The sequence below is a fragment of the Myotis lucifugus genome, unplaced genomic scaffold (genome assembly GCF_000147115.1).
Source record: "Myotis lucifugus unplaced genomic scaffold, Myoluc2.0 scaffold_60, whole genome shotgun sequence".
NCBI lineage: Eukaryota > Metazoa > Chordata > Mammalia > Chiroptera > Vespertilionidae > Myotis > Myotis lucifugus.
The window spans coordinates 1,300,939-1,315,133 of record NW_005871108.1 but is presented as its reverse complement, the minus strand read 5'-3'; the positions used below and the strand labels follow the sequence as shown (position 1 = coordinate 1,315,133).

General features: G+C 47.7%; 2 protein-coding genes across 2 annotated transcripts in view; one reads left to right on the top strand and one right to left on the bottom strand.

Moving 5' to 3' along the window:
* FAM110A (family with sequence similarity 110 member A) overlaps window positions 1-14,195 on the top strand; it is a 129,411-nt gene that overhangs the window by 62,405 nt on the left and 52,811 nt on the right. The gene's annotated exons all lie outside the window — the stretch shown is intronic.
* Window positions 12,885-14,195, bottom strand: part of SLC52A3 (solute carrier family 52 member 3) — an 11,773-nt gene continuing 10,462 nt past the window's right edge. The window contains exon 5 of the mRNA XM_006089548.3: window positions 12,885-13,938. Within this exon, the coding sequence (XP_006089610.1) occupies window positions 13,673-13,938 (266 nt within the window). The 3' untranslated portion in view covers window positions 12,885-13,672. The remainder of the gene's footprint in view (window positions 13,939-14,195) is intronic.

Sequence of the window (14,195 nt, the reverse complement as noted above, 5' to 3'; positions counted from 1 at the left end):
ATCTATTCCTGTCATTTTCAAACTTGTTTGCTTAATTATTAGCAGTGAAACCCAGGAGCCCCGCCCCCACCTCATTCTGTCCTCAAATAATAAATAGTGCATTGATTACATTCAGAACAGACTGGGTGCCAGTTTGTCTCCTTCATCCCCAGTTCTGCTCCTTAAAACTGGGGCACCTGCCTGGCCAGTGTGGCTCAGTGGTTGAGCGTCGACCCATGAACCAGGAGGTCATGGTTCGATTCCTGGTCAGGGCACACGCCGGGGGTTGCGGGCTCTATCCCCCCAGTAAGGGGGCATGCAGGAGGCAGCTCATCAATGATTCTCTCTCATCATGGATGTTTTCAACTCTCCCTCTCCCTTCCTCTCTCTGAAATCAATAAAAGCATTAAAAAAAAAGGATGTTTGCAGCAGTGATTAAATTAAGGATCTTCAGATGGAGATTAGTTGATTATCCAGGTGCACCCTGAAGGCCATCACAGTGTTCTTATAGAGAGAGTCCAATATGCGAGGAGGAGGCGATGTTACCACAGAGGCAGAGACTGGAGTGATGTGGCCACAGCCAAGAAATGCTGGTGCCACCAGAAGCTGGAAGGGGCAAGCAAGGGCTTCTCTCCTGGAGCCTGGGGACGGAGTGTGGCCCTCCTGACACCTTTATTGCAGACTTCTGGCCTTGGGATGGTATAAAAACAATGTCTGTATTTTAAGCCATCCAGATTTTGTTACGTTGTTATAGTAGCTCTAGGAAATGAACGCATCTGACAACCATGACCTGTGGTCTGTGTATAGTTTTGCCTTTGCAAGAAGGTTAGATAAATGGAATCCTACAGTATGTAGCCTTTTGAGTCTGGCTTCTTTCACACAGCATAACACATTTGAGATTCATCTATATTGTTCCATTGATCTGAAGTCCGTTCATTTTTATTGCCGAGTGGTATTCCAGTGTGTAGATACACCATGGCTTATTTATCTACTAGAGGCCTGGTGCACGAAAATCGTGCACTTTGGGGGGGAGGGGTTCCTCAGCCTGGCCTGTGCCCTCTCACAGTCCAGGAGCCCTTGGGGGATGTCCAACTGACGGCTTAGGCCTGCTCCCCCCACCTCCGCCGCTGCGCTCACCAGCCGTGAGCCTGGCTTCTGGCTGAGCGGCACTCCCCCTGTGGGAGTGCACTGATCACCATGGGGCAGCTCCTGTATTGAGCATCTGCCCCCTGGTGGTCAGTGCATGTCATAGCGACGGATTGTTCTGCCATTCGATCGATTTGCATATTAGCCTTTGATTAGATAGGATTGATCAGTTGAAAGGTATTGGGTCATTTTCAGTTTTTGGCGATTATAAATAATGCTGCTATGAACGTGTGCCTACAGGTGTTTGTGTGGACATAGCTGTCATTTTTCTAAGGTATATACCTAGGAGTGTGATCACTGGGTCATACTGTAGGCGTTTCTATAATTCTGTAAGAGATCTGTTTTCAGATGTGACTGTACCATTTTGCATTCCCACGAGCACTGAGTATTGTCCAGGTGTGTGTGTGTGTGTGTGTGTGTGTGTGTTTGTGTTTTAATTTGGTCTTTTTAATAAGTATATAGCGATCATAGAGTCTTGGGATTTTATTGGGAGGATTAAATAAATGTATTGCTGAGAATAATGCCCAGCACATTAACATGTGGCCGCTGCCTTGGAAGTGTTAGCCTCCTTTTTGTTATCCCTCTGGGAGGCCAGGACATAGCCAGCGGCGGAAATCTCAAATGCCAGGTGGGCCAGGTGGGGGCCTTGGGGGGCTGGCAAGAACATGCTCTTCTTGAAGGTCATAGTCCCTGGGAAATAGACCATGAGCTGGAGACTTGGGTGTCAGGTGGTTTTCGAGGGAATGCTCTTGAGATCTGGGGGGAGTGAGGAAAGCGGGGTCAGGCAGTTGCAACAGAGGCCTCGGGCAGTCCCTCAGGAGCTGGGGAGCTGGGACAGCCTGCGGAGATGTCACGTTCTGAACAGGCAGGTCAGGCCTCTGTGCTGCTCACTGACCAGTCTTTGGAATGACTGTCTTGAGAGAGATGTAATCTTGGTACAGCAGCCTCTCGCTTGAGCCATCAGCAGCCAACACTGAAGGCATGCGGATGCTGGGGCTTGATCCAGGTGACATCCACCAGCTGGGAAAGCAGGCCCAGTGGCCAGAGCTTTCATTTTTTAAGAGTAGCTGTAAATCTTCATTTTGATGTTGTCTGCCAATTGTTTTAAATGCTGGGAACTCGCCCAGCTGGCATGGCTCAGTGGTTGAGTGTGGACCTATGAACCAGGAGGTCATGGTTTGATTCCTGGTCAGGGCACATGCCCAGGTTGCTCGATCCCCAGTGGGGGGCATGCAGGAGGCAGCTGATCAGTGATTCTCTCTCTTCCTTCCTCTCTGAAGTCATTAAAAAAATATATTTAAAAAAATTAAATCAGTAACTTTTGTGTTATCTGTATTTTACCACAATTTAAAAGTAAAACAAAAAGAAAGAAAAATTTTCTCTCTGTGGTACAGCTCCAAGATGGCCCCAGTGATCCGTGCCTCCTGCCACCCATGCCCTGAATGATACCCTCTGTCACTGAATGGGCTTCCTTGTGGAACTGGCAGGATAACGTAGAAACAAGACAATGTCTTGTCTGAGGCTGGGTATAAAAGGCACCGCAGTTTCCATCTTGTCCCGTCTCGGGGGGCAGGCAGCCACCAGGTCACGAGGACACCCAAGTAGCCCACGGACAGGAACTGAGGCTCTTCGATAATGACCTTGAGTGAGCACTTCAGTGAGCCATCCTGGAGGCGAGTCCTCCGGCCCCATCCAGGCTGGACTTCACGAAAAATTTTAGCCTGAGCCACCCCGCTAAGCGACTCCTGAACTCCAGACCCACAGAAATGGTTTGTGACGTACATGCTTATGGTCCTCTTAAGCCACTGTTTCCAGTTCATTTGTTATGCCGCACTTGATAACTAATGATCTTATTACAGAATTGTGTAACATGTGTGCCTCATGATTACAGTATCTGCAGGGGATTGGTTCCTGGACACCTCCCTCCCACCCCCCAGCAGATACCAAAATCCGCAGATGCTCGAGTCTCTCTTTGATAAAATGACGTGGAACAATGCATACAGTTGGCTCTCTGCATTCACGGATACCCAACCGCAGATGGAAACAACCACGGGCGGACACAGAAGGCCAACTGTATTTTTAAAAAATTTTCTGTGTATAAGTGGACCCACACAGTTCAAACCTGTTTTGTTCTAGGGTCAACTGTGTATTTTATTGCACGTAACAATTTCTCTCACACCCACACATCAAATTCTGTTAGCTTCCCTGGCCGCTGGGGGCTGTGAGAGGGGAGGTCTTCTCCTCCCTTTCCCAGAGGGACGGCTCCTGAGATGGCCAGTCAGAGGGTGGTGTCGGGGCCAGGAGGAGTGTGCCTGTGGCCCTCTCCACTCCCAGCACCCAGGGGACCGCCCTCTGTACAGTCAGGAGCTGCCGTGGCTGAGCATGTGAGTGTGAGAGTGGGTGTTCCCATGCAAACCTGTACGTCTGTTCCCGGCAGGCCCCAAGCAGCAGATGAGTGCGGTGGTTTAGAGCAGAGACTCTGGAGTTAAAATCCCAGCTCTTGTGCTCCCGTCGCGCTCTAGCTGTGTGGCCTTGGGCAAGTTGTCTAACCTCATAACTTGAGACTAAAAAATTTTTAAAATATATTTCTTTATTGATTTCAGAGAGGAAGGAAGAGGGAGAGAGAGATAGAAACATCAATAAGAGAATCATTGATTGGCTGCCTCCTGCACGCCCTACTGGGGATCGAGCCCGAAACCCAGGCATGTGCCCTTGACCAGAATCGAACCTGGACCCTTCAGTCCACAGGCTGACGCTCTATCCACTGAGCCAAACTGGCTAGGGCGAGACTAAAGGTATTAATACCTACCTCATAGGACTCTTAGGAGGAATTAATGAGTTAATACATGCAGAAGGCCTGGGGGCAATATTAGCAGGAACTATGCAAGGGTTGGTGGTGGTTATTATTATGGGCATTGGTAATCCCAGCTCTGCCAAGGGTTGGTGGTGGTTATTATTATGGGCATTGGTAATCCCAGCTCTGCCATGGTACAGGTCACTTTGCCTCTTTGGGCTCAGTTTCTTCACCTGTAAAATGGGTTCTTCTTGGCATTATCCATACGACAGAAAGAGGATTCAAGGAGATTGTGTATGGGAAGGACTTGTTCTGGTTCAAGATTAGTCCTTGGTTATGCACATCTATGAGCCTCTGGGTGTCTGCATCTGTGGGCATGGGAGGCACACATGGATTCCTGCCTTCCCTCTGAATGCTGCCCCTCCTCGCCTGCAGGATCCTAGGGATCAACCCTCCAGGCACCCCCCCTTTCTTGGCTCCCTTTTCCTGCTTCTTGGGCCGCAGTGTCACCTGCTGGCCCAAAGCTATATGGCACGTGGAGCCCATTGCCTGCATAACTAGGTTATAGGGAAGGGAATCTACACTTGAGCGCCTGCTGGGTGCAGAATATGATACATATTTATGCCTCTATTTTATAGAGACTGAGCCTCAGGGAGGTCACACAGAGCCAGCTGAGAGCTGGATTTGAATCCACATTCCATCTCCCCCCACTCCAAACACCCTCCTAGGGTGAGTTCAAGTTCTGGGTTAAACTGGCCCTTCCCTCTACTCAGAGGGGAGCCAGGAGCTGAGGTCAGGGGTCTTTGGGAGAATGTCAGGGTTGTCCCCCAAGGTCAAGATTGCAGACGAAAGAGCACTGGACTGAGAGTCCCCCGGCTGGGGTCTCCCTCTGGCTCACCCAGCCATCAGCTGAACAAACCTTTGGAAAATGCTTACTTACTTTATTTATTTATTTATTTATTTATTTATTTATTTATTCATTCTAGCATTTATCATCTTGGAATATAGACACTGTGGAGAGAACACTTAATGTGGGTGTTGGGCTCTAATGTGAGGAGAAACTCATAAAAATAAACAATTTTTAAAAATATGTATTTTATTGATTTTTTTACAGAGAGGAAGGGAGAGGGATAGAGAGTTAGAAACATTGATGAGAGAGAAACATCGATCAGCTGCCTCCTGCACACCCCCTACTGGGGATGTGCCTGCAACCAAGGTACATGCCCTTGATGGGAATCAAACCTGGAACCCTTCAGTCCACAGGCCGATGCTCCATCCACTGAGCCAAACCAGTTGCAGCGATTCTCAACCTGTGGGTCGCGACCCCTTTGGCGGAACAACCCTTTCACAGGGGTTGCCTAAGACCATCCTGCATATCAGATATTTACATTACGATTCATAACAGTAGCAACATTACAGTTATGAAGTAGCAACGAAAATAATTTTATGGTTGGGTCACAACTTGAGGAACTGTATTTAAAGGGCCAGAAGGTTGAGAACCACTGGGTTAGGGCAAAATAATTAAAAAAAAAAACTTCCCAAAATCTTTCAATCACCCATAAAGTACAGTACAGGCAGTTTTCTGAACATCATCCTTTGCACTAATAAATACACTAACATAAAGAGGGGCAGTATGTGGTAGCAGTTGCATAGATTACTATAATTTTAGGTTCAGCTCTCAGAGGTGTGGGATTGTGAACAGTGGGCCCCTCCACTCCCTGCTTCTCGCCCACAATTGGCTCCTGTCCAGGCAGCGCCAACTCTACACCCACGCCGTGTATATCATTCTCTCTTCTCTCTCTCTCTGGGCACACGTGGTTGCATTTCTGAAGTTACATAATAAAAACAGCTAGTATTCCTGGAGCATTTGTTATGCACTATTCTAGGCACTCTTCTGAGCTCTCTACTTGCATTAATTTGTGTCATCCTCCTCACAGCGCTATGAGGTAGGTACTGTTATTACAGATGAGGAAACTGAGGCACTGAGAGGTTAAGCAGCTAATCCAAGGTCACACAGCTAGCGAATGGTAGAGCCTGGGCTTGAAACTGGGAGTCTGAGACCAGAACTCACACTCTTAGCCACGATGCTACCCACTTGAATGGAGGCGCCACGGGAGCCACGCGTATGTGTCTGTGTGTTCACTGTAAGCCCACAAGCCCCGTTAGGCAGCCAGAATCTGGTCTGGGTCATCTTTGCATCCCCAATACTGGTCCTTTCATCCAGGGCCCACTCTGGGTGTCTGCTCAGTAATTGTGTTTGAACAAAGCATGAGGCTTGCTGAGCCCCAGGTCCTTCATCTGAAAGACAGGAATAACAGCACTTCAGATTGCCCCAGTGACCTCTTAGGTGAGAAAGCTCTTGTCAAAGATCCTTGGTTGTCCCTTGCCCACCTCCTGTTCACCTTTGCCCAATTTAGTGGCTGCACCAGCTCAGGAGAGCTGATTGTGCACATCTTTTCCCAGCTTTGCATTCAGTACCATCATGTTTGTAGCTTGAAATCAGCAACCATGAGAATATTTACACCATGGAAATGGGCAATGGAAACAGGAGGTTCTTGTTTTGTTTTTTCCTTTATAGATGTTAAACATTTACCACTACCAGGAGAAAATAGATCCTCTAATGATCACCTTCAGGCAGCAGTACAGTGGAGTGATCCTGCCTATTGGCTCTGGAGCCAGACTTCCTGGGTTCAGGCTCCAGCCCTATCACTTACTGTGTGACCTGGCTCAGTTACTTAACCTCTCTGAGCCTCATTAGTCTCTTTCATAAGAAGATTACCTATTTCATTAGGGATTCCATGCGATTGTCCATACAGATGCTCTCTCAATACTAATTAGTGTTATATATCAAGCTAGGAGATGGGGAAACTCACTTGTCTCCACATGCTAGAAAAGGTGGTGATGGGAACGGGACTTGCAATGTCACAGAGGACCCTCAGCAGGGACAATGTGTAACCAAGGTCAAGGCCCCAGTGAAGGCTGTTTTGAGCACTGGCAGGCCAGATCTCTGAGTCATGGACTGTGTACCTGATGTTTGGGGATAAGGGGCCTCCTCCAGTTCCTCAGAGGGAAGGCTGCTGTTAGTTAGCCGTGGACCCCGGAAGAGATCTTGGAGGAAGCTGGTGATCTAACCCATGATTCCTGCTGCTCTCCCCTCCCCTCTCTTCTTGCTAGTGAGCACACCCAGAGGAGTGTTGTGGGGTTTGTAACATGAGATGTAACATATATAACAAGAGTAGTACAAATAGAAGAAAGCATAGAGCTATATAGGAGCGACATTTCTATATCTCACTGTAATTAAGTTAGTATAAATCTGAAATAGATTCTGATAAATGAAGATGTATATGGTAAGTGCAGAGCATTCATTTAAAAAAGTGAGGAAAAACTATTAAAAAATTAAAATGTTACACTAGAAAGTACTCATTTAATGTAAAAGAAATCTTTAAGGGAAAAATAGAGGGGGGGGTAGACACAAGATATATAGAAAACATAAAGTAAAATGATGGGCGTAAATCCAGCTCTACTTATAATAGTATTAAGTGTGAATGGAACCAATCCAAAGGCAGAGATTTTCTGAGTTGATAAGAGACCAAGCTCCAACTGCTGTCTCTAAGAGATACTCTAGATTCAAAGATACAAATAAGTTGAGAGTTAAAGGATGGGAAAACATATATTATCCAAAAGCAATCATAAAAAAGCTGGATTGGCCATATTAATATCAGAGAAAATAGACTTTCCTTTTTTTGAATTTATTGGGGTGACACTGGTTAACAAAATTATACAGGTTTCAGGTGCACAATTCTACAGCACGTCATCTGTACACTGTATTGTTCACCTCCCCAAGTCAAGTCTCCCTCCATCACCATTTATCCCTATACCCTAAGCACCACCCTCTCCCCTGGCATTCACCACACAGTTGTCTGTGTCTAAAAAATAGACTTTAAAACAAAATATGTTACAAGAGATAAAGAAGGATATTTTCTAATGTTCAAAGGGTCAATCCATCAGGATGATGTAAAAAGCATAAACATATATGCACCTCACAACAGAGCCCCAAAGTATACGGAGCAAAAATGGACAGAATTGAAAGGAGAACTAGAGAATTCAGTAATAGATGGACACATTGACATTCCACTTTCAATAATGGAAAGAACATCTAAGCAGAGGATCCAGAAGGAAATAGAAGGCTTGAACAACACTATCAGCAACTAAACCTGAAAGACATCTACCTATTGAACACTCCACCCAGCGACAGCAGAATACACCTTCTTCTCAAATGCACATGGAAAATTCTCCAGGGTCGACCATTTGTTAGGCCACAGAATGAATCTCGATAAACTTTAAAAGGTTGAAATCATACAAGTATCTTCTCTAACCACCACTTCTAAGAAGACTGTGGAAGGGCTCCATGTGAAGCTTTAGCCAGAGGATTTCCTGCTGATTGTGTGAAAGCTGGAAGCTTCTAGAAAACGTTCAGGACATCTTTCACCCTCACCCTGGTGAGCATGAACTTAGCTAACTCATGGGAAGCATTTAGAAAAGTGCCTGACGTGCAGAAATCACATGATACATCTTATTTGTTATTATCCTCACAATAATTGCACGGGGCAAGCTTCATTATTTCCCCTATTTTACAGCGGAGGAGACGGAGACTCGGATGCACAGTAAGTTGAGGTCACACAGATTAAAACCCAAGTTTGTGAGACTTCAAAGCCTTGTATAGATGCAGAGAGGCAGGTCTGAGGACTTTCATTACTGCGTGTGTGTGTGTGTGTGTGTGTGTGTGTGTGTGTGTGTGTGTGTTTTCAGTAGCTTAAAATTGGAAACAGTATAGATTTCCATCAACGGAAACCATTCAGTAAAGGCCATTCAGAAAGGGCTTTGTGGTGGTTACAAGAAATAAGGTCACCCTATACACAGGGACACGGAACCATCCCCCAAGACATTTTGTTCAGTAGAAAGAACATCTGAAAAAAAAGTTCTATAACCCACAGGAAACAAAGCCAACTATTCCATAAGATCTATGTGTGTGTGTGTGTGTGTGTGTGTGTGTGTGTGTGTGTGTGAGATCTTTGGAATAAGAAGCAAATGAAGGTGATTTTAAACAATAGGATCTATTTATAGGAGCCTTCCTTTCTTTAGACTTTATTGAGCTTTAAAATAACACACGCTTGGAGAGCACAGCAAAGTGTCAAGAAGAAAAAAAGAAAACCACAGATATCCCTCTCCCTGGGTTCACTGGGCTAACGTTTTTATATATATCATTCCAGTCCCCTTCCTGTGTGATCGTATGTGTGAGTGTGTGTGTGCACCTACATATACATATAGAGGAACGCACGTTTAAGGATATGAGAATTCTGCTGTTAAACCACATAGAAGCTTATTTCTCTGTCACATTAAATCTGGGTCCCAGTAGGAATGGTGGCTCACAAGTCATGATTTCAGGCTCTTACTATGTTTTGTTATTCTTGACCTCTGGCTTCCTCCTCATAGTCTAAGACAGCTGCTCCAGCTCCAGCCATCACATCTGCATCCCACCAGCACGAAGGGGTAAATGGGAAGCGGAGGTCCTGCTTCTGCCTTTTAGGTACACAACCTGGAAGTCATACACATTACTCTTGGCAATGTTTGTCTGATGTAAACACATGGCCGTTGATAGCCGCAAGGAATCCCAGGAAATGTGTTCTTTACTCTGGGCTCCCATGTGCCAGCTAAACCTCAGGGGCTCTATGACTATAAAGAAACAGGAAAGTGGACTTTATAGCAACTAGCAGGGCTTCATTCTCTCAATAATAATATCTTCCCTCAGCAAAAGAGAAAGTTCTGTATCTTATCTTTCATTCTAACCATTGAACCCTGTGAGAGAACAAACCCTCCTTCCCCCAGGCCAAACTGCAAGTTGTAATAGAGCAACTTTCTTAAGGCACACCCAGGAGCCAGCTGCTCCCAGCAATTTCCAAATGAAAGGGCACTTCCCCCAGATTTGACCTTTGATAAATATATTGAGAGAATCAGGAAAGGCCATCCCATTGCAAAACCAGAATTGCAAGACAGGGTGTGTGACAGACCTTCTCTGGTGAGCGAGTTTCAGCCCCTCTACTAGTCATTCTTAAAGCGATACAGTAGACTGTGTGTGTGCAAATCACATCCTGCTACAAAAGCACTAATTTCTCAGTCCTTCTTCTCACTTCCAGAGGAATTTGAGTGTGTGTGTGTTATGGAGTGGAGACCATAGGACTGGATTGAAGTTTTCTATTTATCTCTCTTTCTTTAAATTTATTCATTTTAGAGAGAGGAAGGGGGGGGGGGGAGAGAGAGAGGGAGAAAGAAACATCGATTTATTGTTCCACTTATTTATGCATTCATCGGTTGATTTTTGCATGTGCCCTGACTGGGGATCAAACCCGCGGCGTTGGCATATCAAGACCATGCTCTAACCAAGCGAGCTACCCAACCGGGGTGAAGTTTTCTATTTCTATTTCAAACCAGAAGACAGTGAGCCAGGGGAGGCCCTTTATCTCCATCTGAAGCCAAGGTTTTCTTGGCTAGTTCACATGCTTTGAGACTCATGCCTCTGACACAGAAATACCAAGTAATGCAGAGCCTGGGTGGCCTGGGTCCAAGGCCTGGCTCTGCCACTCACTGGCTGTGTGACCTCAGCCAAGACACTTAACCTCTCTGTGCCTCCGTTTCTTCATTTGCAAAATAGTGCTGGTAATAATAGAAAGTACTTTTAGGGCTTCTGTGAGATTAATTCAGTAAAGTCTCAGGAAGAACCCAGGGCTTGGGGAGGCCCTTCCTCAGCAGATGACCACAGGAATGTTCCCCGCCCCCTGGCCTGGCATCTGGCCAACCAGGAAGGGCGGCAGTGGGAAGGCTCTTTAGGGCTGTCAGGTTGACGGTCACCGTGGTGGCCATCAGTGAGGATGAAGGGTAGATGCTCCCTTTGGGGGGGGGGGGGCATTCCCGTGCTGACCAACCCGAGGAAGCGTGTGGTGTAATCCCTACGGATTCTCTTTCCGATGACTCTGCGGGCCACTCCTTAAAGTCCCGGCCTGATTTTCCATTTCCAAGTTCCCGGGCCACTTCCTCCAGGATAAATGTGCAGTGTGGTACCTTGGTACTTATGCCATCAGTTCATCAGAAAGAACCCTGGATTCAGAGCGAGGGTCTGTGCCCTGACTCTGCAGTCCATTTTTCGGGGGGCTCTGGCTGGGTCATTCCCCACCTGGACCACTGCTAGCACATGACCCCATCTGCAGGGCCTGGGACACGCACACAGGCGCAGGCCCTATGCCTGAAGCATTAGAAGGTGCTCACTTAAAAACAAAAAGGCCTATAAAATGGGAGGGAGGTGCTTTTATCATCCCCACTGTACAGAGGAGGAGACAAGGCTAACTGAAAGGTTGTACGGCCATCAAGACTTCTAAGGATGGTGAGTGAGAGCAAAACCACAGAGGGGCATGAAACGAAGGCGCCTTCTCCATATCCTATCGCTCGCCTTCTCACCTCATCCTTGGCAGCAGATCCCAGTGTGACCAGCTCTGTACTGTACACGCTCTTCTGCATCTGCTCTCCGTGTGTGTCATTAATCTTGGAGCATCTTCCTGAGTCAGCAGAGAACTTCTTGCTCATTATCGACTCCAGCCTTCTTTCTGCGAGAGAATGCCCTGAAACCACCCACACGCCCTGGTAGAGGCTGTGCTAACACGAATGGGAGAACTCCCTGAGCTAAGGAGGGAGACATCCCTTCTCCCTTTTCTTAGAGCGTTTACTTTAGAAAACCCAGCACCCTCTCACCTGCAGTGCTAGTCTTCCAGTTGCAAAACAACCTCCCCCGTAAAGATACGAGTTTCTTTTCCCCTGTGGATAAGGACAGCTAGCTAACACAGAGCCACCCCGAACAGGTGAATTCAGGATGAACTGTGACAATTGGTGCTGCCTGGCCCTCCCGCAGGTGTAATCGGTTGTAGTTGCTTGTATAGAAAAGAGAGGGGTTCCTCTCCGCCTTTGCATGTCATGGGTGGACTGCCTGTGATGTGCACCACAATCCGTTTAATGCTTATTCAGTAATAAAACTGTTTTCTTTCTCTTCTTTTGTGGAGAGGCTTTCTGGGTTAGTGGGAGACTTTAACACGGTAAGTGCCACGCCTGTTTTGCCTTCCTTTCCGTTTAGCCCGCGATATCCGATTTCACCGATACGCTGGCGGCACCAGTGACTGACCGGTCCGGACGGAAAGTATGGTGTCCGTCACCGGTGACTGACATGGCGTTTAACGTGTTAAAATAAATGTTGTCTCCAGCACCTTCAAACATCTTCCTGCAGAGGGCTGGCTAAGTGAGTCTGGCACCTCCATACAGTGGAATACTATGCAGTCCTGACAAAGAACCAAAAATTGCGCTCTTCGTTGTCATTGCTGAGTCAAAGTGCAAGCTTCAGAGTAGTTCATATTTTTTTCTGTAAAGACTCTGTATTTTCTTACATTGGCATGAGTTCTGGAAGAGTAAAGGAGGGACAAAGAAAAAGTGCTCGTGTGTGTTAAGAGGAACTGGGTGGATGGGGAGGGAAGAGGGATGGGATTTTTATTTTTGCTGAGCACCATTTCATATTTTCTGATTTTCGAAACATGTGACTATATTATCTATTAAAAATAAAAGGAAGGGGTGGTAGCAAGCCAACGAAACAAACCAGGAAGGAAAGAAATCCCAGATGCAGACATTCTCGAAGCATTTGATTCTGTTCGTTTCTGAGCTCAGTCTTGACCTTGAAGTCAACTGAAAGCGAATTAATTATATTGATACATTTTCAGGGTTCATGGTGGGCTTTTTCTTGGAAGGCTGACCTTAGTGTAAAAGCAGGGAATGTCTTTATTTTAAAAAACACACAAAAAGTAAAATAATAAAAACAAACAAACAATCAGGTCAAACAACAGTCAGGTAACTAACGCCCTCCCCCATCCTCCTCCTCCCTCCAGGCCCCAGACCTGCTTCCCCGGGTCCTCGGGGTCCAGTGGTCGGCCTTGCTGAGCTGGGGGTGGGCACTTGGTGTCGCCCCTCCCCCACCACCTCTCTCTGCCTCTCAGGAGGTCATGGGTCAGGAGGGATGATGGGAAGGGGTGAGTGGGGTACAGTGTCCCTCCATACTGGGAATCAGGGACCCCTTCCCCGAGATTCCCCCATTAGCCGTGTCTTCCAGAAGCTCCTCTGAGGACAGTGGGGAAGGGACATGGGGCAGGGGTCATCTCTCAAGCCCTGGCCACTGTAGGTCACTCTTCTCGTTACTGTTGGGCATCAGATCAGGAAGTGGCCCAGGCGGTTTTGCCACACACGGGTGTCTCCCTTTCAGCCCTCTGTCAGGTGTATGAGGTAGGTGCTATGTATTACCATCCCCGTTTTATGGATGAGGAAACATCGGCACAAAAAAATCAGGTGACTCCCCAAGGTCGCACAGCTGGTCAGAGCCCGCCGCCAGCTGGGTGCCCAAGTCAGTTCCCTCCCAAGCGTGAGGGAAGGAGGCCCTGGGAGAGTGGAATTGCAAGCACCTGACTCAGAGCTGGGGGACGGCTGTGCTCTGCATTTCCAGGCTCCCTGGGAGGCCTGTGGAATCAGCCACCTTAAGGAGGGGGGTTTGTGTTGATGGTTCAAGTCCTCAGGCTCTGCCTCAGAGACCCCCACCCCCACCCCAACACTTTCCCAGTGACCTTGGGCCCTTGCCTTGTCTCCCTGGGCCCCAGTTTTCCGTTGGCCTAGGCCCTAGGCGGAGCACTGCAGGCTGCAGAAGTCCGCGGAGGAGAAGATCCGCCACACGTTGACCAGCGGGAACATGAGCAGAGCTCCGAGCAGCGAGCCCAGCTGCACCGCCGCCCCACACCACAAGAGGGCGCTGCGGCTACGGTCGCGCAGGATCACGCCCAGCATCACCTTGACATAGCTCAGGCAGCCAATGAAAAGCACCCACGAGGCCACCTGCAGGGACAGGGTGGGAGAGATGCAGAGTGCAGGGGGCTTTGGGGCGACCCCTAGGGGCCAAAGGTGAAGGATGACCTAATAGGGCTAAGGGAACCCCATGATTTGACCCCTCCCCAAGGGCAAAGGGGAGCTCAGTGGTTTTCCCTCCCTCACGCTCAAGTCAAGGGCCTGTGGGAGAAAGCCACTGCTGACAAAGACAGGGTGGGAAGAGTGTGGCTTTCCTAGGAGAGGCTGAGCCATTACCTTGGACCGCCCACCTCGGCTTCCCAAGTCTCCTCTCCCAAATGAGAAGCAACCCCTCACCACC